Source organism: Erinaceus europaeus, unplaced genomic scaffold, assembly GCF_950295315.1.
Source record: "Erinaceus europaeus unplaced genomic scaffold, mEriEur2.1 scaffold_680, whole genome shotgun sequence".
Lineage (NCBI taxonomy): Eukaryota > Metazoa > Chordata > Mammalia > Eulipotyphla > Erinaceidae > Erinaceus > Erinaceus europaeus.
The window spans coordinates 1-22,138 of record NW_026647536.1 but is presented as its reverse complement, the minus strand read 5'-3'; the positions used below and the strand labels follow the sequence as shown (position 1 = coordinate 22,138).

At 37.8% G+C, this 22,138-nt stretch overlaps 1 protein-coding gene across 1 annotated transcript; it reads right to left on the bottom strand.

The window, feature by feature from the left end:
- Positions 1–126: 126 nt before the first annotated feature.
- Positions 127–9,685, bottom strand: PTTG1IP2 (PTTG1IP family member 2; the record flags this gene model as incomplete). Its single annotated transcript, XM_060184117.1, has 4 exons — positions 127–182; positions 1,202–1,266; positions 7,399–7,492; positions 9,592–9,685. Coding segments are annotated over 4 exons (309 nt in total), but the record flags the coding sequence as incomplete, so codon positions are not given.
- Between the last annotated feature and the right edge of the window lie 12,453 nt (positions 9,686–22,138).

The following is a 22,138-nucleotide window of genomic DNA, read 5'->3' as shown; positions in this document are numbered from 1 at the left end:
TGTTGTAATCCAATTACCAAAGTAGTAAGTAGAATTTGATGCTATTTCATGGTGGAACTAAACTAGGATTCTGACTCAAATTGGACTTCCAGAATCCAGGTCTGGGTAAAGAAGTGGGAAGTCCTCTCAGATATAGGTGAGGAGCTGGAGAAAATCACACTGAGTCATGGGTGAGGGGGAACCTTGAAAGTAAGGGAAAGTTTAAAGAATCAAACTAAAAAGAATATGTGAGGGTTACTCATGAATGGTGTAAGATGAAGAAAAGTAAATTGGGACAATGTTGCAAGGATTCCTTAAGGCAAAGCTTATCTTTTCTTGTGTTACTTGTATAGATTGAGTTTGAGGAACTGGGAAAACTATTAACATTACAATTAGGCTGGAATTTTTTTTTTATTCTCTACTAACATTGTGGTTTCTACCCATCCTAAGATAGCTATTGAAAGGGGAGTCGGGCGGTAGCGCAGTGGGTAAAGTACAGGTGGGGCAAAGCACAAGGACCAGCTTAAGGATCCTGGTTCAAGCCTCCGGCTCCCCACCTGCAGGAGAGTTGCTTCACAAGCAGTGAAGCAGGTCTGCAGGTGTCTATCTTTCTCTCCCCCTCACTGTCTCCCCCTCCTCTCTCCATTTCTCTCTGTCCTATCTAACAATGACGACATCAATAATAACTACAACAATAAAGCAACAAGGGCAACAAAAGGGAATAAATGAAAATATTTTTTTTAAAAAAGATAGCTATGGAAGAGATAAGAATGCGCCTAAGATAGGAAAGCAATAAAATTTTCTGGAAGCCAGATAGTAGGGCACTGGCTTAAGCACACCTAGTACTAAGTGCAAAGAGCTGCGTAAGGTTCCCGGTTTGAGCCCCTGGCTCCCCACCTGCAAGTGGGTACCCTCACAAGCAGTGAAGCAGATCTATAGGTGATTTTCTCTCTTCATCTCTTTTTTCCCCTCCTCTCTCAATTTCTCTCTGTCCTATCACATAAAAAGAATAGAAAAAATGGCCGCCAGGAGCAGTGGATTTGTAGCATTGGTACAGAGCCTCAGCAATAACCATGGAGACAATAAATAAATAAATAAATAAATAAAGGCTTCTGCTATGTTTCCTATTTATACTTGAATCTCTAAAGTAACAAGGAAAGACTTAGAACTATTACCTACTAAGAGATTTTCAATAACCTATCAAATAATTTGAAACACTTGCCATAAAGAGTGTCACGATGATTATAAATTGTTGCTCGTCTTCCATCAACAAAGACTGGATTTCTGCTACAAATGATAGAATTAATGAAGTCAATTTTTCAGAATAATTATTTATAATCGCAATAATTTTATTTCATTCGATTTGTGCAATTTTGTGCATTGTCTTATTAAATTGCCTGATGGTGGAGCACAGTGTTAAGTGCACACATTACAGTGTTTAAGGACCTAGGTTCAAGGCCCTGGTCCCCACCTGCAGGGAGGTCGCTTCATAAGTGGTGAAGCAGGGCTGCAGGTATCTCTCTGTCTGTCTCCCCTTCTATCTGCCCCCTCTCAATTTCTGTCTCTGTCCAATAATAAATGAATTAAAATGTTTTTTTTATTATTCTTTTGACCACCAGAAATGCTAAAGTGGTTATTAAGAATGATACAATGTAAAAAAAAAAGATACAATGTGGGCTAGAGAGATAGGTCATCAGGTAAGGCATGTGCCTTGACAGGCTAAGCCCTGACCCCACAGAGGAGTTTCCTGATGGCACTGGGAAAAACTAATTTTTCCCTGCTTTTGTTTCTATCTGAATTAAAAAGAGATCTAGGACTGGTGAAATCAGGCATGTACAAAGTCCTAGTTCTTCAAACAAGTGAACAATAGCATAATCAAATGAGATAGAATTAACAATTGTTCACTTTTCCAAATATTTGCTGATAAGGATTTCTGAGGTGCAATAAGAATCACTGGCTCCTGCAATAATCCTAGTTGTGATATGTCCTCAGAAATATAAACTCTGGGGTCCTGGGGGTAGGCTGCCTTGTTGAAAGCCCACAGAATAGTGTACAAGGCCTTGGGTTCAAGCGCTGGTCCCCACCTGCAAGAGAAAAACTTCTGAGCACTGTGAAACAGTGCTTTAGCGCTCTCTCTCTCTCTCTCTCTCTCTCTCTTTCTTCCTATCTCCCCCCTCCCCTCTCAACTTCTCTCTATCCAAAATAAATTTTAAAAAATATTGTGGGAGTCAGGCGGTAGCGCAGTGGGTTAAGTGCACGTGGCGCAAAGCGCAAGGACCCCGGGTTCAAGCCCCTGGCTCCCCACCTACAGGGGCATCGCTTCACAGGCGGTGAAGCAGGTCTGTAGGTGTCTATCTTTCTCTCCCTCTCTCTGTCTTCCCCTCCTCTCTCCATTTCTCTCTGTCCTATCCAACAACGACAACAATAATAACTACAACAATAAAACAACTAGGGCAACAAAAGGGAATAAATAAATACATATTAAATAAATAAATATTTTAAAAAATATTGTAACAGAATATAGTGCTTGATGAATTAATAAGGTCTAGGAGATCTTCAGAAGAAATTGAAAAAGACATCTGCAACACTGATTCACCACTCATAAAGTTTTTCCCCTGCAGGAGGGGCAGAAGGGGACAGGGTCTCAAACCAGGGTCCTTATGCATTGCAACATGTGCACTCAGCCAGATGTGCCACCACTCGGCTCCAAAAATGAATATATTTTATGAGCTGAGTGATCATAGTGATGAGAACAAAGACACAGGTGTCTTTCTGACAAGCAGTAAAGAAGATAATTTTAAATTGGAGATACTATATGGGAAAATTACAGTGTAGACATGAAACAGGCTGAAATCCAACACAATTCTGAGAAATAAAGAGTATGGAAAGAGAATCTATTAGATCTTAACATTAGATAATTCTCTTTCAAGCAGTGTTAATGACATAGAATAATTTTTCCTTGTTCCATGTTAGCATGTTATTAAAAAATTTATACAACCACAATATTTTATGATTTTTACTAGTTTCAAATTTTGAGTTTCAAACTGTATAGTATTTTAAGAAGTAAATACAGTTACAGAAAATAATGTAAATATTTTCCTTTCCTTCCTTTTGAATAGTGAGAAAGAGAAATTGAAAGTGGAGGGGGAGCTAGAAAGGGAATGAAATCTTGATGCCTCTCTTCTCAATCCTTTACCCTGTTGTACTGCCTCTGATGACCTCAACTAAATCAGTGCAACCATTGTCACCATGCCATTGCCTTTTTGCTTTGGACTGTATCCAGAGACATCAAGCCTGAGATGTCAACTTCCCAACTCCAATAATCTGGTGAGACCTTTCCTAACACATGGGACTACTCAATTTCATTTAAGATACATAACTATAACAAGATTACAGATCCTAGATATAGGCTAGGGCCGAGTGGACTGGATGCATGTATACACATATCCATAATTAGGGGAAAACTTATACATCAAAGAAAAAGTGATTAGTAATCCTCTGAGATTAGACCTATTAAGCTTTGAAATCAAACAGAATGGTCTAAAGAAGGCATGATAAATTTTCTAATAAAATATTTATTACTTATATCTACACACCCTCCTTTCCTACCCCATACTTCACTTCCCCCAAACACTCTTAGCTACTCAACTAAATACACAAAAGAAAGCAAGATATATTTCCTAAACTCTTCTGCAGGCATCAGCATTATTGATACCACTTGATAATCTTTAGAAGAAACAGTGTATACATTTGCCAAGATATATATTCTAAAAGTAATTATTTATCAACTAAAGGACAGTTATTATCCCATGGCCACCTTTTTTTTATTAAACAAATACTTTCTTCACTGATCCACCTCCTAGGACCACTATACATCTTTACTTTTTTCAAAATTGTATTGGGGCTTAATGTTTTGTAGTAAACTCTTAACACATAGGCACAATCTCTTACCTCCCCTTGATTGGTGTCTAGAAGATACAACAGGATCTCAGTGTTACTGTCCCTTGTCATCCCTGCCCAGACTCTTTGCTTTGGTGCAATATACCACACCCAATCCAAGTTTCACCTTGTGTTTTCCCTTAGAGTTCTTTGTTGTTAAGTTGCACTTATAAGTGAGGTAATTCAGTACTGGCCTTTCTCTTTCTGCCATGTCTCACTCAAAATGATGCCTTTAAATTCTGGCCAGGATATAGCAAGATGACCTCTCCACTTTTTTTTTTTTTGTTAATAATAGAAAGTTGTAAATACTACGTATCTCATCACTTTAAACACCTGCATAGCACTCCCTTGTGTATATGTAACACAACTTCCATAGCCATTCATCCGCCTTGGGTTGTTTCCAAGTTTGGGCTATTACAAACTGTGCTATTAATAACATTGAAGTGTATAGGCATTCTTGGATAGGTTTTTGTTTTCTCTGGGTAAATTCGTAGAAGAGGTATTGATGGGTCAGAAAGTAGGCCCATTTCTAGTGTTCTGAAAACTCCCCAGACTTTTCTCCAGATGAGTTGGATGGGGATATGGATTGCCCTTTCAACTCCCTTGTCAAGTGGAGAAGCAATTACAGAAGCCAGAACCCCCACCTCTACACCCCAAAAAGAATTTTGTTCCATACTCCCACAGGGGGAGAAATGATAGGGGAAGATGAATAGAGGGATCTGAAATCCAATTCCATCAGGACCCAGAGAGAGAAGAGGAAAAAAGGAAGGACATTTGGAAGTAGTAATAGGTGTAGGTGTGACTTAGAAAAGAAGAGAAAGTAGGGCCATAGAACAAATGGTCAAAAAGATAGATGATAGATAGATAGATAGATAGATAGATAGATAGATAGATATAGATAGATAGATGGATGGATAATTACATGATTCCATCCTGAATTCCCTGGGCAGACAACCTTATCAATGTGTCTTGGAACCTCACCACTTCAGACCCCTACTCTCCTAGGGAAAAATAGAAACAGGGTGTGGATATGGATTGACTTGCCAATGTCCAATCCCGCAGAGAAGAAATGATAGAAGCCAGAACTCTTACTTACTGCACCCCAAAAACAATTTTGATCCATACTCCCAGTGGAGGGAGAAATGAAGGGGAAGATGACCACAGGGCTCTGAACTCCAACTCCATCAGGAACCTGAGAGAGAGGAGTTAAAAGGGAGGAATATTTGGATGGAATAATAGGTGTATATGTGACTTGGAAAGGAAGAGAACATGAGGCCCTAAAAAAAAAAAAAAGGCCAACTATATACAATATAAACAGATGGTTGTAGAAATAATAGTTGGCCCATATCTGCAACCTTGAGAGAACTGCTGTAGCTTACAATGGAGGGATTTGGGATCTAGAACTCTGGTGGTAGGCACAGTGTGGAGTTGTACCCTATAATCTGTTAATTTTGTAAATCAATATTAAATCACTAATAAAAACTGAAAATAAAAAGATATATAGATAATTACAGAAATAATCATCAGCCCTTATCTGTGACCTTGGGAGAACCACTGCAGTTTCCAGTGGAGGGAAAGGGGACACAGAACTCTCTGATGGTGGAAACAGTGGGGAATTTTACCTCCGTTACCCTGTAATTTTATAAACCAATATTAAATCATGAATAAAAGATATTTCCAATTTAAAAAAGAATGGTAAGGGGCCAACAGGAGGCACATCTGGTTAAGTGTGTGCAAACAGTGCACAGAGACCCAGGTTCAAACCCCTGGTTCCTCCCTGCAGAGCGAAGGCTTTATGAGTGATGAAGTAGGGCTGCAGGCCTCTCTGTCTCTCTCACTCTCAACCACGCCCCTCTCAATTTCTCTCTGTTTCTATCCAATAATAAATAAATAAAAATGGAATAGAAAGGGGAGATATCTGCAGCACTGTTTCACCACTCTTGAAGAATCCCCCCAACAAGTGGGGACTGAGGGCTTGAACCCATGTCCTTGTTCATAGTGATGGGTGCACTCTATCCAGTGCACCACCTGCCACCCCTAGTAATGCAAATCCTATATACTTGGCTAGGTCAAATAAATAAGAAAATTTACATAGGGGCTGGGTGGTGGCTCACCTGGTTGAGCACACATGTTACAGTGTACAAAGACCCAGGTTAGAGCCCCCGGACCACACCTGCAGGCAGCAAGCTTCACAAGTGGTGAGGCAGTGCTGCAGGTGTCTCTCTCCCTCCCTCTACCAACTCCATCCCTCTCGAATTCTGACTGTCTCTATAAAATAAATAAAGATGATAATAATAAAAAAGAAATAGAAAAGAGACCAGAGCACTAGAGTTGTTTTTTTTAAAAGAAAATTTACATGAGACATAGGTAGAAGTGGATGGACAGAAATGTAGGACTCAAAATTTTCCTATCTTTTGTTTTGTTATGAAAGGCAAAGAGAAAGTGAAAGAGGTCGTAGCACTGAAATTTCCTTCATTGTGGTGGAGACAGGTTTGTACCTGGGTGGTACACATGACAAGCAGTACAATAACCAAGTAAGTTATTTTTACCCTCAACTTTCCCAATTTAGATAGTAGAAGAATTAGGACAAGGAGATAGTTCAATATGTTAGAGCACAGTATTAGTATATTTAAGGTCCCAAGGTCCCAGGTTCAACCTCTATAGTCCAGACCTGAGAAGTTCTTCAGCCTCTCTCTCCTCTCTCTTGTAAATAAATAAATAAATTCATTGCAAGTATCTCCATTAAAAATAACAGAAGCTGTTGACTGTAAATCATTAATCCCCCAATAAAGAAATTTAAAAAATAACAAAAGCATTAATGAATATAGAAACAAAACTAAATAGACTAAAGTCAAAAAGAGAATCAATAGATGAAATATTAGTAATCCTAAATTCTAATTATATTATAATTGTATATTGCACTCAAGCAAAGGACTCTGTGGAGGGAGGAGGAGGAAGGATAGGAAGAAAACTTTGGGGGCCTATTATATAATGAAACTGTATGCATATGTCAATGATTGTATGATAAGGCGTTAATCTCAATTAAAAAAAAGGAAAAATATATTATAATTAAAAAGAGCAATATGATATCCTTTAGCAGAAAAATTAAACATATGGAAAGAATAAGATAATTTTTTCAACTTTCATGATAGGAAGTTAATACACAACATCAAAAAAAGGAGATACAACTATATTATTCAATATACAGAGGTAATAAAAAGAAAAACTAAAAATGGAATAAAATAAAAATTATTTCTGGTGAAGAGGTGTCAGAGGTGGAATGGAAGTAGAAAAACTAATATTTTCATTTTCTAGTAGTCTTTACATTTTTTATTTGAATATATTATTTTTAATCACATTAAAACGTACATTTCCAAACATTTACATAAAAAGGTAAAACATTTTCTAATGATTAGTTTAGTATTTTGTTGAGTGATGTTAACCAAAAGTGCATTCTCACTTAGCATAAAATGAGCGTACCTGTGCATATAATGATGATAGATGCAGCAATACGTAGTGACTCCTACAACAATCAGTATTATGAGCACAATCATCAAGATGCCAAACATGTCAACTGAAATGTATGAAAAGAAATATTCCTTAGCAGGTAATTATTAATTTCTTATACCTTTTTTAGTATCATGTAGTCTTAAATAAAATTTAACTCTTAAATAAAAATTCACATTATGATACCATAATGTACCTCACACATGCTAATAAAATTACTATTACCAAAATACAACCATCATTAACTTAAACAATGTAAGTTGCGACAATAATTAATGTCATCTATCTCCAGAGTGATAAACTATTATGGCACTTGTTTACTTTCTTATTTCATAAATTTACAAATTCACTATATAAGCAATATCTCAAAAGATAAAATAGCAGATCTCTCAGATTGTCATTTTTATGAAGATACATATAGCTAGAAGAGTGTGGTTTATTATTTAGATTTTTAACAGTTCCTTGTTAAATACTTGCTGGACAAGTATTTAACAAGCACTGGTAAACTAGTCCCTTCTCCCCTCAGTACTATGGAACTCATCAATCTGATATACCTGTAAAATAAAACTAGAAGAGCAGAATTTTGTTACTAAATATACAAAGTGTCACTTGTTTCTACGTTCTTTGCTACACAACATTATTAGTTAAATACACCTGAAGTATATTAAATCCTGATGGTAAAAATTCATGTTCATTCTTTCACTTCAAAGAAGAAAAAAAAGAAAAGAAAGAGTGAAGAGTAGATAACATAATGGTTATGAAAATAGACTCTCGTGCTTGAGGTTTCAAAGTCCTAGGTTCAATCCACCACACCACCATAAACCAGTGAACAGTGCTCTGGTAAAAGAAGAAGGAGGAGAAAGAGGAGGGGGAAGAGGAGAGGGAGGGGGAGGGGAAGAAGAAAGAAGGGAGAGAAGGAGAAAATATATGACAACTGATGAGTTTAGGTGGAGTTTTCTTATCTAGTTATGGTTCATGTGGAATGCCTCTTGTTTCAATATTTCTTTTTTTTTTATTTTATTATTATTTTTTTGTTGTATTTATTTAGTCTCTTTTGTTGCCCTTATTGTTTCGTTGTTGTAGTTATTATTTTTGTTGTTACTGATGTCGTTGTTGTTGGATAGGACAGAGAGAAATGGAGAGAGGAGGGGAAGACTGAAAGGGGGAGAGAAAGACAGACACCTGCAGACCTGCTTCACCGCCTGTGAAGTGATTCCCCTGCAGGTGGGGAGCCGGGGGCTAGAACCGGGGTCCTTACGCGGTCCTTGCGCTTTGCCCCACGTGCACTTAACCCGCTGCGCTACCGCCCGACTCCCTGTTTCAATATTTCTTTTGCAAATATCTTTCAATATTCTAGTACATTTCCTGCCTTGGTAAGTACCATATAACAACAAAAAAATACAGTATGGATTCTTTTATGACGGTGTTTTTTTTTAGTTTGAGGTACTAAATGTTAATTCTCAGTTTAGAATACATTTGTTCAGGAAATGTTATAGTAATATGAGTGGGTTCAATATATCCTCATTTCAAGACTAGTTTATAAGAAACTCCTGGACTTCCTAAAACTCCATATAAATACAGTCCTCCCTTTACTGGGCTATAGTTATACATTAGAGATAAAATTTAAAGTATTTAACATCTGATTTGGTATGCCATCCAATAATCAGAATATAAACCGACACTGACTGAAAACAACCAGTAAGTCTCTATGTATCAAAAGGGAACACCAATGAACAGATTTACCATACTTTAATAAAGCAAATATAACACAAATTTATTATCTTCTAGTATTTGCAAGTCAGCTGAAAAGTTCAAATCTGGGGGGCGGGGGGTAGATAGCATAATGATTATGCAAACAGACTCTAATGCCTAAGGTTCCAAAGTCCTAGGTTCAGTCCTCTGCACCAACATAAGCCAGAGCTGAGTAGTGTTCTTGTAAAAAAAAAAAAAAAAAAGTGGGGGGAGTCGTAAGGATCCGGTTCGAGCTCCTGGCTCCCCACATGCAAAGGAGTCCCTTCACAGGCAGTCTATCTTCTTTCTCTCTCTGTTTTCCCCCTCCTCTCTCCATTTCTCTCTGTCCTAACCAACAACGACACCAATAAAACAAGGGCAACAAAAGGGAATAAATAAATATTTTTTTTAAAAGTTCAAATAAAGATAACTTACCTCTACAGTTTAACCAAAATATAGAAGCCACACGACACTCAGAATATGGAAAACAGTATTTGTTACAACTCTTTTCGTCACTGCACCAAAAACACTGTATTTGGAAAGAAAAGAAAATCAGTGTCCAAGTATAATAAATATCCCAGTAATTTTTTAATAATAGCTTAATATTCAACAAATAACAGAATTATAATAATCACTATTATTAATTTATTTTTATTATTTGTAACAGATACATTTGTTGGCCTGTTCAGTTGCCTTTTACCAAGCCCATGTACCCCAACTCTAGTTGCATCAAATGTTGGTTGACAGTGACTACGACTATTTTTCTTCTTAAATTGTCCTCACTGGATGGGAACAACCTTGTCCTTGAAGCTATTCTTCTCTCCTGCCTGTGACTGATTGATACATGGGGTATAAAATTTTGAACATTTTTGTCTTAAAGCAAGGACATCTCGCTATGTGAAACAGGGATGCCCATGGTTCATGCAAAGTAGACTTCAGCTGAGACTTTATCTTTGGATGTCTCTCTCTTTTTTTTTTTTTTAAAGATCCCTTCCAGCATGGGAGATCTTTTTTTTTTTTTTAATTTTTTTAATATTTATTTTATTTTATTTTTTCCCTTTTGTTGCCCTTGTTGTTTTATTGTTGTAGTTATTGTTGTTGCTGTCGTTGTTGGATAGGACAGAGAGAAATGGAGAGAGGAGGGGAAGACAGAGAAGGGGAGAGAAAGATAGACACCTGCAGACCTGCTTCACCGCCTGTGAAGCGACTCCCCTGCAGGTGGGGAGCCGGGGTTCGAACTGGGATCCTTATACCGGTCTTTGTGCTTTGCGCCACCTGCGCTTAGCCCGCTGCACTACAGCCCGACTCCCTTTGGATGTCTCTTGTTCCTTACTGCACAGAACTTTCCTGAAGAGGAGTCACTGAAGAACTCACACAAATCTAAATCTCTTTCTTATGTCCAATGTTTAGGAAACTAAAAGCAAAATACAAAATAATTTCATAACATAGTACGAACTTCAGGGTTTTCTCTCTCTCTCTCCCACCCCATCCTATTTGCATACTTTAAAGATTCCATCTCTGTTATTTGTGTCTGGTGGTACTGTCAACCAGCCTTTTCATCCTCTTCCTCCTTCTTCTGTCCACTGGCAGTCAGAAAAAGGAAAATTGAATTATAAGATTTGTTAAAATAAGCAAAGGCAAGGTATAAATGTGTAAACCATTTTGGGGAGGCTAGACTAGAAAATGGAAAAGTTTTAAAAAATGATGACGATGATAAAAATGGTTGTTACATACATAGGGTCTACCATATAACAGGAACCATTTTAAGCTATTTGTACATACTAATTCATTTAATCTTCTTGATAACTTTGTGTGAGAGAGAGACTATTATATCCACTTCACATAGATGAGGAAGATAAGATACAAAATGGTCAAATGACTTATAAGACATCATATATGTAATAAGCCTGGGAGTGTGGGTTCTAATCAGTCTGATTTTGTACTGGGAACAAGTCCTACATGACTAACCTCAAATTCCACTTCATCACTTCTTGCTGCATATACTAAGGCCAACAGAGGTAATGACTCCTCCCAATGTCAATAACCATTCTTTAAACACTGCATAACTGGAAGCATAGTACAGGCCAGCTTATCTCTCACACTAGTCAAAAACAAAGGTCAGGACAGGTAGCATAATGGTTATGCAAAGAGACTCTCACGCCTGAGGCTCTGAAGTCCCAGATTCAATTACCCTGTACCATCCATCATAAGCCAGAGCTGATCAGTGCTCTGTTAAAATAAAAAATAATAATAATAATTAATTAATTAATTAAATTAAATAAAACAAGGTCAAATTAAGCAATTTGAGTAAATTTTAAGATTAAAGTAAGCTGGACTGAATGTGACTGAAAGACTGTGATAGCAAAGTCAAGGTTTAGACTCAAGAATCATAGTTCAGAAGCTTCTATCAGTATTAATTCTCATATTTTCTAGGCATCAGTTTCATGCCATCTATCAGGGATTTAAAGAGGAAAAAAAAACCTGATGTAACTGGGTGGTGGTGCACCCAATTGAATGCACACAAGGACCTGATTCAGTCCCCCAGACCCCACCTGCAGGGGGACGCTACACAATGAAGCAGATCTGCAGGTGTGTATCTTACTCTCTCAGTTTCTGTCTTATCAAATAAAATAGAAAGAGGAAAAAGGGAACATGTCTGTCAGGAGTCGTGGATTTGTAGTGCCAGCACCAAACCCCAACAATAATCCTTGTGGTGAGAGAGACATACGGGGGAGAGACCCTATGAGAGAGGAGCTAAGTTGATTCACAGGCCCAAGTAACTAAATCTATAGTATGTGAGCTCCAAAAGTAGTACAGTTCCCAGAGAAAAAAAAATGATTTTATTTTTACCTCTGTGTATATTATTAAGTGGGGTGGGGGGGGAGACAATAGATCAGAGAACAGTGGAAATTTAAGATTTTTCACATGCTTAGTTTGGGCAGCCAGATTTACACCTGAGCCAGGAAACATCTGCACATCATGAATTTTTCTCCGAGACTACGGACTTACTTCTGAGGATCAATGGCTGACAATGACTTTAGTTAAGTATCATTTTAGTTAAGAGTAAGTTGCATTGAACTTTTTATTTTTATCAGATGTGAAAAAACATTGCATGTACACATCTTGAAAGGATAAGGGGTAAAATATAGTAGACTAATGTAGCAAAGTTTTGACTCTCAGCCCAGCTTTTGTCACTGTACTTCTTTCTTCATATTTAGACAATTTCCTTTGTGGACTTTAGCCTGATTATATGTGCTTCAGCATTTGTCAATCTCCTTTACCCCATCACTTCCCTGCTATTAGAACTATCTGGCCCACTCAGGTGATATATGATCCAGTAACTGGTACTGAATGGACATAAGACTGATCTAGGGTCAATCAGAATTTTTTTTTCTTTTAAAATGTGCTTATTTTGTACGACATAGAGAAATTGAAAGAGGGAGGGGAGGTAAGATGAGGGAAAGAAACACCTGCAGCTCTGCTTCATTGCACATGAAGATTTCCTTTTGCGATTGGGCTAAGGGTTTGAATCCAGGTCCTTGCACATGGAAATGTGGTCCAATGAGAGTCATTTTTGGATTACTATCCCATATTGGGAGCTATCTGTTCGAAGTTGTCAGGGTACAGGAAAAAATCTAGAATCCATCTGATTTCTTTCACTCTAGATGCATAACCAAAATAGTATAAGACAGACTAACAAAGGAAAAATAATTTTCATAACAAGCATGGAAAAAATTCATATGGTAGTAAATTCTAAATAAAAATAGGGTGGATCTGAGATATGTATCTTTTGTTAAGAAACCTGTAGTATTAAGGTAGAATTAGGTTGGGCTGGGGAAAAGGGTGGTGATATAACAAAGAGGAAGATTACTTCATTTCATTCTGAGAGTTAAAATGAGTTTCTCAGATAAAGAGGACATATTGACAACCCTAAACCAGATTCCTTGAGGTCATAACAATGGAAGACGAGAGGTTGTACCTATGTGACAACAATTAAACTGTAAACCATCAACTCCAAAATACAATAGAAAAAATAGTACTTATTTAATATAATTCTTCTTCTAGCGTTTGCGCTTCTTCAAAATACAATAGCATAGGCCTCTCAAAAAAAAAAATGGTAGCAGTGGTTGCCTGTTTAAGAAAGGGGCAAACAGAAATATAGATTTATAAACCAATGTTATCTCAATTAAAATTTAAAAAAGAAATGAACTTTACTGCAGTCTGTAAGTTTTCATTACTTTTAAATTAATCTATACCTCTGTAGAAATAATATTTGAATATAAATAATATGCATTTGATGCATGATAACTAACAATCTCTCTTTAGACTCTCAGGGACTTAACTGTTAGTTTATCAATCCAAGATGACATTGAAAGAGGCCTATTTTGACATGCTGAAAAGCCTACCTGAAAAGAAGATATGAGATATAGATGCCATGGAATACTACTCTGTAACAAAAGGATGATATTTTGTCTTTTGGGACAAAATGGATGGCACTGGCAGTGATTATGCTTAGCAAAATTAATAGATGGGGGGGGTTGGGTAGTAGCTCAGTGGCTTAAGGGCACATGGACTGGTGCAAGGATCCAGGTTTGAGCCCCCGTCTCCCCACTTGCAGGGCAGTCACTTCACAGGTTGTAAAGCAGGTCTGCAGGAGTCTTATGTTTCTTTCCCCCTCTCTCAGTCTTCCCCTCCTCTCTCCGTTTCTCTGTCATATCCAACAACAACATCAATAAAAACAGTAATAATAATAACCACAACAACGCTAAAACAACAAGGGCAACAAAAGGGACAAAAGTAGCCTCCAAGAGCAGTGGATTTGTGGTGCAGGCACCCAGCCCTAGCAATAACCCTGAAGGCCTAAATAAGTAAGTAAATAAATAAATAAATGTGAAAGACAACTACAGGGCAATTTCACTCCTATTCAGAATCTAGAGAATGGAAACACCTGAACTTGCCAAAAACAAAACAAAACAACAACAAAAAAAAAACAGATCCCAGAAATAAACAAATAGTCTCTACAACTTTGTGAGAACAATGATGGTTGGAAATATTCAATCATTTTCCCCCCCTCATATTAATAGTGATTTTTATGACTACATATTAATAAGAGTGTACATAAACACCATTCCCAAGACTGTGTCCCATCCCATCCTTCCTCCCCCCCTAGCCCCCGCCCTATGAAGCTGAACATCCACCCTCAACCTCAACACAGGGCTTTTACTTTGGTGCCCTACTCCAAATTCAGTCAAATCCAGCTTTGAGTTTCCCTTTCTGTTCTTCTTTCTCAAATTCTGTTTATGAGTGGGATCATCCCATACTCATCTTTATCTTTCTGACTTAGCTAGCTCACCTAACATAATTCCTTCTGGCTCCATCCAAGATGGGTCAGAGAAAGTAGGTTCATTGTTCTTAATAGTTACGTAGTATTCCATTGTGTATATATACCATAGCTTTCTCAGCCACTCATCTGTTGTTGGGCGCCTGGGTTGTTTCCAGGTTTTAGCTACTATGAATTGTGCTGCTATGAACATAGGTATACACATAACTTTTTGGTTGGGCATTATGGAGTCCTTGGAGAATTACTGGGTCATATGGAAGGTCCACGTCTAGGCTTGTGAGAGTTCTCCAGACTGCTCTCCAAAGAGGCTGGACCAATTTACATTCCCACCAGCAGTGCAGAAGGATTCCTCTGTCCCCACAGCCTCTCCAGCATTTGTTGCTGCTGTCCTTTTTGATGTATGCCATTCTCACAGCAGTGAGGTAATTTCCATTACTTTCTTTCCCCCCTTCCCTCACCTCCCAATTTCAGTTACTTTCAAGTTAGTAAAACCTTTCTTTTTCAGTCATCTGAACCTGTGATTTGTGTTTATTACTATTGCTATTATTATTACTAGTTAATTTTTATAAAAGCACTGCTCAAATCTGGCTTATGGTGATACAGGTAGGAATAACAAGATTTGCTTTATACAGATACATATTTTGAGGGACATTAAAAACTTAAACCTCTTCTTACTCTATTGCACCCAGGTTTTAGTTATCACAAATTGTGCTGCTATGAACATAGGTATAAACATATCTTTTTGGTTGGGTGTTATGGAGTCCTTGGGGGTATATTCCTAGGAGAGGAATTACTGGGTCATATGGAAGATCCTTGTATAGCTTTGTGAGAGTTCTCCAGACTGCTCTCCACAGAGGTTGGACCAATTTACATTCCCACCAGCAGTGCAGAAGGGTTCCTCTGTCTCCACAGCCTCTCCAGCATTTGTTGCTGCTGTCCTTTTTGATGTATGCCATTCTCACAGGGGTGAGAATGTTGTCTTTATTCACATTTCTCTGACAGTGACCTGGAGCAATTTTTCATATGTTTGTTAGCCTTTTGGATCTCTTCTGTAGTGAATGTTCTGTTCATATCCTCTGCCCATTTTTTGATGGAGTCATTTGCTTTTTTATTGCTAAGTTTGCTGAGCTCTTAGTATATTTTAGTTATTACTGTCTTGTCTGACGAATAGCATGTGAAGATCTCCTCCCATTCTGTGAGGGATCTCTTTGTGTGATAGTTTCTTCTTTGGGAGAGTGGGGGCTCAGAACTTTGTGAGTTCAGTGAGGAACTATACCTAACTATACCTCATAATCTCACAATCTTGTAACTACTATTAATCACACATTAAAAACTGGCTTTAAAAAAATGCCTATCTCAGACTGGGAGTATGGATCGACCAGTCAACGTCCATGTTCATCGGGGAAGTAATTACAGAAGCCAGACCTTCCACCTTCTGCAATCCACAATGACCCTGGATCCATACTCCCAGTGAGACAGAGAATGGGAAGGCTATCAGGGGAGGGATATGGAGATCGGGGTTACGGGAATTGTGCGGAACTGTACCCCTCTTATTCTATGGTTTTGTTAATGTCTTCTTTCTTAAATTAAAAAAAAAAAATACAAAAAAAAATGCCTATCTGACCCTGGGGGACCCTGATTCAATAGAGTCAACTTCTTCCTCATATGTAATAAGGAAGAAGTTTATTTGCTATAGAAGCAAATGTGGTCAATACGTAAGAGGGAGAGCTAGAAAATAAAAAGGAGAAGAAATTAGAATAAAATTATTTGAAATGCAACTGCATTTGAAGCCAAGGCCACCCTTAGACTTATCAATTTTGTGAGTCATAACTCATCTTTTTCATTAAATTAATTTGAAAATGGTTCCTGTCATCTACCACATATTTTTTACTAATACCTAAACTATTTCTAAAAATTCTTCAAACAATAGAACCTCACAATACCCAGTGTGATGACACAATACACCAGTGATCATGGAAGTCCCCACACAGTGTTATCATCAGCCTTGGTGACAGAACATGCAGTGATCTGCACAGGCGCATGGTGCACTGTGGGTGGATCTAGTCTGTGTTGGTGTGCAAAGCATTGTGGGTGGACTGAGTAGACTTAAAAGTACAGCCAGCTGGAAGTCTGGTCTCTTTGGCTGCTGCTTCTTCTGGTCAGAAGCATCTTGGCAGAGGTGCTCCAGGTATCCACCATAGCTACTTCTCCTGGGAACTGAACACATGTTACTCAGCTAGCCGGTAAACTTTTAAACTCCTCTACATCCATGAGCAACCTATACCTCAGCTGATAATTGTTTATTTTATGGGACTGAACTTTTGATAATTATACTCAAACTTTATGGACCTAGCATACTCTTAACGCCTGATGATAACTGCTTATTTTGCCTTTTATCCATTTCACCCTAATAGAGCCTTGTATTGTTTATACTTGATCCCAGCACCCTGCAGTGAACCCTTTAAGCGCTGAAGCCCTAAAGCTAAGCCCCTTTTTAAGTTAAAGTTACAACACCCAGAGAAACAGTATATTATATTCAACATCTCCAAACTGTTAATGAGTAACTGAAGACAAATTTTATGGATTTTCCTTATAAGCAAGGAAGATGACTTTTATAAATATGAAATTAATTCTCACACTCTTTAAGAATGACAACAACAGCTAAAAGAATTTAAAATGATGACTAATGTTATTCTACAGAAAAAAGTATACATTTAAGGGAGAACTCTATTTTAATAAACTTGGACATCATAATGGGTATTTTATAACAAAGTATTGAAGTGGTATATTGCATACATAAAATGCAGAGTGGGAGGCACATAATAATGTTTAATGATTTCTTAACACAGTGTAAATATATTTAATATTAAATTGGGGAAAATGTTTTATTGTATAAAGGGAGATTTTAATATAGTGAACATTGAGAGGGTCAAAAGAACATTTATTAATTATTATGGGCAAATGCTAGATACAATGAAGATTACACAAATATATAAAACACTGTTTTTGCTTACTAGAGGGCAACAGATTAATTGGAAGCTATAATTTATATACTTTAGAAAAACCAAATCTCTAAATGAAAGTATACTATAACTTCAAAAAAATAAATAAATGGAACAGGTATAAAATATAATAAAAGTTCAGAAGAGAAAGTATTCCATTCTAGTTGGAATGAAGACAAGAACATTTCTCCTTAGAACATTTGTTACATTTAAGACTAATTTGATTTTATGATACCTTCCTATTAGTCTTCAGCACTAATGTAATAATGGGAAGAATAGAGATTATAGGCAATCACAAAGCATTTCTGAATTGCATCCAACCAGAGTTGACTCGGTCTTCTTCATCTCAAATTTTTGGCCTAAACAAGTCACATACTCATGTCTAACTTCATATGTAGTTTCACAAATTTTTCCTAAAGTTTTCACCCACTCTCAAGTATTGACAGGGAGTCAATCTATCTAAATTTCTTTTCAAGAACATGAGGTGTAGGGAAAAAAATGGAAGAAAGAAACTTAGAGATGAATTTATATCAGTCTGCATTTCTTAAGATCATTTAAGACATTCTTTAGTTTGTATACATTAGTGTATATCATTCATTGTAATGCCCTTTTCTCTACTGACAAATATATAAAACCATGATTCTACCGGCCTAGTACTAATACTTTCAGCATCCCAAAGTTCCCTGAGGAGGCAAGTTTAACTAGTGGTGGAGCAGTGCTGCAAGTGTCTCTTTCTCCTTCTTTATCTCCTGTTCCCCTCTCAATTTCTGTGTCCTATTACACAAATAAAAAAATAAATTGTATTTTTAATAGAGCAAAATAAATTAAAGTCAAGAAACAACACCAAAGAAAGAGAAAAATTCCAGGAAAAAAAAAAGTAACTACCAGGGACTTCCAGAGGTGTGGCCATGGAATAGCAGCAGTTGCATTTTGCTCTCTCCATAAACTAGGTAAAGCAACAAAAATCACCTGAAAACTCAACAAAATATGACCAGGATCTCTTCAAAAACTCACCAAGCCACAGGTGAATACAGATATGTGTGGCTTGTGAACAGAAAAGAGGTGAGGGAGTTATTCCCAGGACTAAAAGGCTGTACGCAGAGATGGCTGGCACCAGACTGGGAGTTTGGCCGCTGAGGAAGTCTAGTCTGAGTCAAAGAAATGACTGTGAAAGAAAGAGCAGAAAGAAAGAAAGAAAGGAAGGAAGGAAGGAAGGAAGGGAGGGAGGGAGGGAGGGAGGAAAAGAGAAAGAAAGAAAGAAAGAAAGAAAGAAAGAAAGAAAGAAAGAAAGAAAGAAAGAAAGAAAAAGAAAACCACATATGCCACAGATAAGTACAGACATATGTGGCTTGTGGACAGAAATGTGGTTGAGTGCACAGGCTCCTGTGCTGAATATGAGCTCCAGATCAGATCAAGAGGTTTACAGTTAACAATATTTATATACTTTTCTATATTTGGGAGCTTCTCTCTGCCCTGATCCAACTTTCTGGTCATATTTCCAACTATGGCACCATTTTCCCAGACAATACTTTTAGCCCACCTCCATGTTAGCTGTGAGGCTGAGACAAAAATCAGTAAGGTCATGGACCCCTTGGAATATACCTAAAATAGACTTCCTATCTTTTTCCAAAATGGAGACCCCAAATCTCATCTTTGGCTGGTGATTATTAAACAAATTGTTCTTCTTTATATCTTAATGCTTTTTAGCCACCAAGTTGCAGATGCTACCATGATACCAACCTGACTTCCCTGGGCAGAAGACCTCACCAATGTGTCCTGGAACCCTACCTCTCCAGAGCCCTCCCCAACTAGGAAAAGATAGAAACAGGCTGAAGGTATGGATCAGCCTATCAATACCTATATCCAGTGGAGAAGCAATTACAGAAGCCAGACCTCCCACCTTCTGCACCCCATAATGATCCTGGGTCCATGCTTCTAGAGAGATAAAGATTAGGAAAGCACCCAATGGAGAGGATGGGATACAGAACTCTGGTGGTGGGGACTGTGTGGAATTGTACCCCTTTTATCCTACAATCTGGTTTAGCATTATTATATTAATATAAATAAATAAATGGTGTGAGTGAGCAATTCCTAGGACCAAAAACTGATGCTCAGAAATGGCAGGCACCAAATTAGATCTGTAGCTGAGACACGCCACTTCTGGTTCTGAGTTTTAGCAACAGAGTGAGTGTTAAAAAGAAAAAAAATCATCAAAAAACTCACAAATTTACCACTTGGACTTCTTGAGTCTCCATTTCTGTTGCCCCACTGAGGGTGGAACAGCAGCAGGGAGACCCTATATTGACAACAAGGTCACAGAACCAGCCTAGTGATTCATGACAAAGTCTCCCCTCCCCCCTCACACCAAGATATATGAACAAGAAAATCAAACACTTTAGTCACGGTGTCACTTGCTGGCAACAACAAAAATCTGCACTAAATGAGGAAACTGAGACATACACAAACAGCAATGACAGAAACCCCAAATGACTCAGCTCTAGAAAAAATGACAGAGATAGAGTTCAGTAAACTCATTATGAAATCAATTTGGGATACTGAAGTTAAGATATAAGAACTCAGCAATCATTTTACCAAAGAATTACAAAGTACAGGAAAAAACTCCAAACAGAACTGCAGAGCCTAAAGGACACTTTGAATACAGTTCAGGTTGAGGTAAGAGGCCTTGGAAGTAGACTTAACCAGGTGGAGCAGAGAATATCAACACTAGAGGACACATCCACCACACTCTGAATTTAAAACTCTTGTAGAGGAAAGGTTTAGGAAAAATGAAGCACTTATCAGCAAAGTAGCAGACTCCATCAGAGTTATTGGGCTCCATGACCAAGAGGAGAGGGAGAGAGGAGGAGAGAACATATTCAAAGAAATTTTAGCAGAGAATTTTCCATACTTGGGCAATATTAAAAACATAGAAATCCAAAACTGTGACTGCACACACCTAAATTCTTCAATCAAAAATGACACACAACAGGACACTTTATTGTAAGTTTACCCAAAACCAGGAACAGGGAAAGAACATTGTAGGCTGCCAGGGAAAGGAAGAAAGTCACATGCAAAGGCAGAGCCATCAGACTTTCATCAGATTTCTCATTAGAAACCCTAGAGGCAAAGAGTAAGTGGAATGGCATATTCAAAGTATTGAAAGATAAGAATTGCCAGTCATGAATTCTGAATCCTGCTTAATTATCTTTCAAATATGAGGGAGAAATAAAGATCTTTTCAAACAGTCAGAAGTTAAATTTGCCACTACCAACCCTCCCTTGCAAGAATTACTTAGAAGAATCCCATATGAAAAGAAGTAGTAAAGGAATCCCAACTTTTGCCCTGGAACAGGTAGATGGAGGTTAATAGTTAATTTTAGCCATAGAATTTTTTTTTTACAAGAATGGAAGCTACTCCCTGCCTTAATTCAACTTTCTAGCCTGTTTCTCTACTCTGACACCATTCTCTCAGACAATATTCTTATCCAACCTCAGGCTAGCTACCAAACTCAGGCAAAACTACCACAGTTGTCTGCCCTGAGGAACATGCCTAAAATGGTTTTCCTACCTTTCTTCCACCTTAAAAGCCTTAACCTCATCTGCTCTAATCTCATTTTTTGGTTCCTGTTCACTAACCATTTTGTCTCAACTTAGGTCATACAGATGCTACCATGACTTCATCCTGACTTCTCTAGGTAGAAGACCTTACCAATGTGTTCTGGACTCTCACATTTCCAGAGCTCTGGCCAACTAGGGGAAGACAGAAACAGGCTGGGGGTATAGATAGACCAGCCAATGCCCAAACTCAGCAGAGAAGTAGCTATAGAAGCCAGAACTTCTACCTTCTGTTCCCCATAAACAACCTTGATCCATACTCCCAGCGGGGGAGAAGTGATAGGATGAAGATAAGAGGACTCTGCATTCCAGCTCCATCAGCAGAGAGAGAGAGAGAGAAGGAAATGGAGAGGGACATATGGAAGTAGCTACGATGTTATGAGAAGCTTAGAGGGGAAGAGAGGACTGAATCAGAAAAAGAAGGGGCAACTATGTATAAATGTGGACAGGTAGTTGTAGAGAAGATGGTTGGCCCATGTCTACAACTTTAGGGGAACTGTGGTGGATTCCAGTGGGGAGGCTGAAGATTCAGAACTCTGGTGATGGCAATGACATGGATTCACACCGCTGTCAACATGTAATTCTGTAATATAAAAATAAATAAAAGAGATAAAGACGAAAGAAATGAATCCCAACTTTTAATGTGATAATCAGTATTAGAATAGAACCAGAAACACAACAATAGGGGAAACCAGACACAGGGAAGGGAAGAGCAAAATAGAGAAACACAGTCCAATGTTGGTGAACCAAGGCCAACTTGAAAAAAACCCTTGTAGATATCGTAAGTTAGATACAATATTCATTATAAGCACAAAAGAAAATATAGCACAAAGACAAATAGGAAACATACATAGTAGGCAAGACAATTATAGAAAACTAGCCATATAAAATAACAAATAGAAACAAACAGGAAAAGAGTCAACAAGAACATAAAGCAACCGCAACACAAAAACCAGAATGGCTATAAGCAAACCACATTTATCAATAATTATCCTAAAAGTGAAATGTGTGTTGTTTTTGTTGTG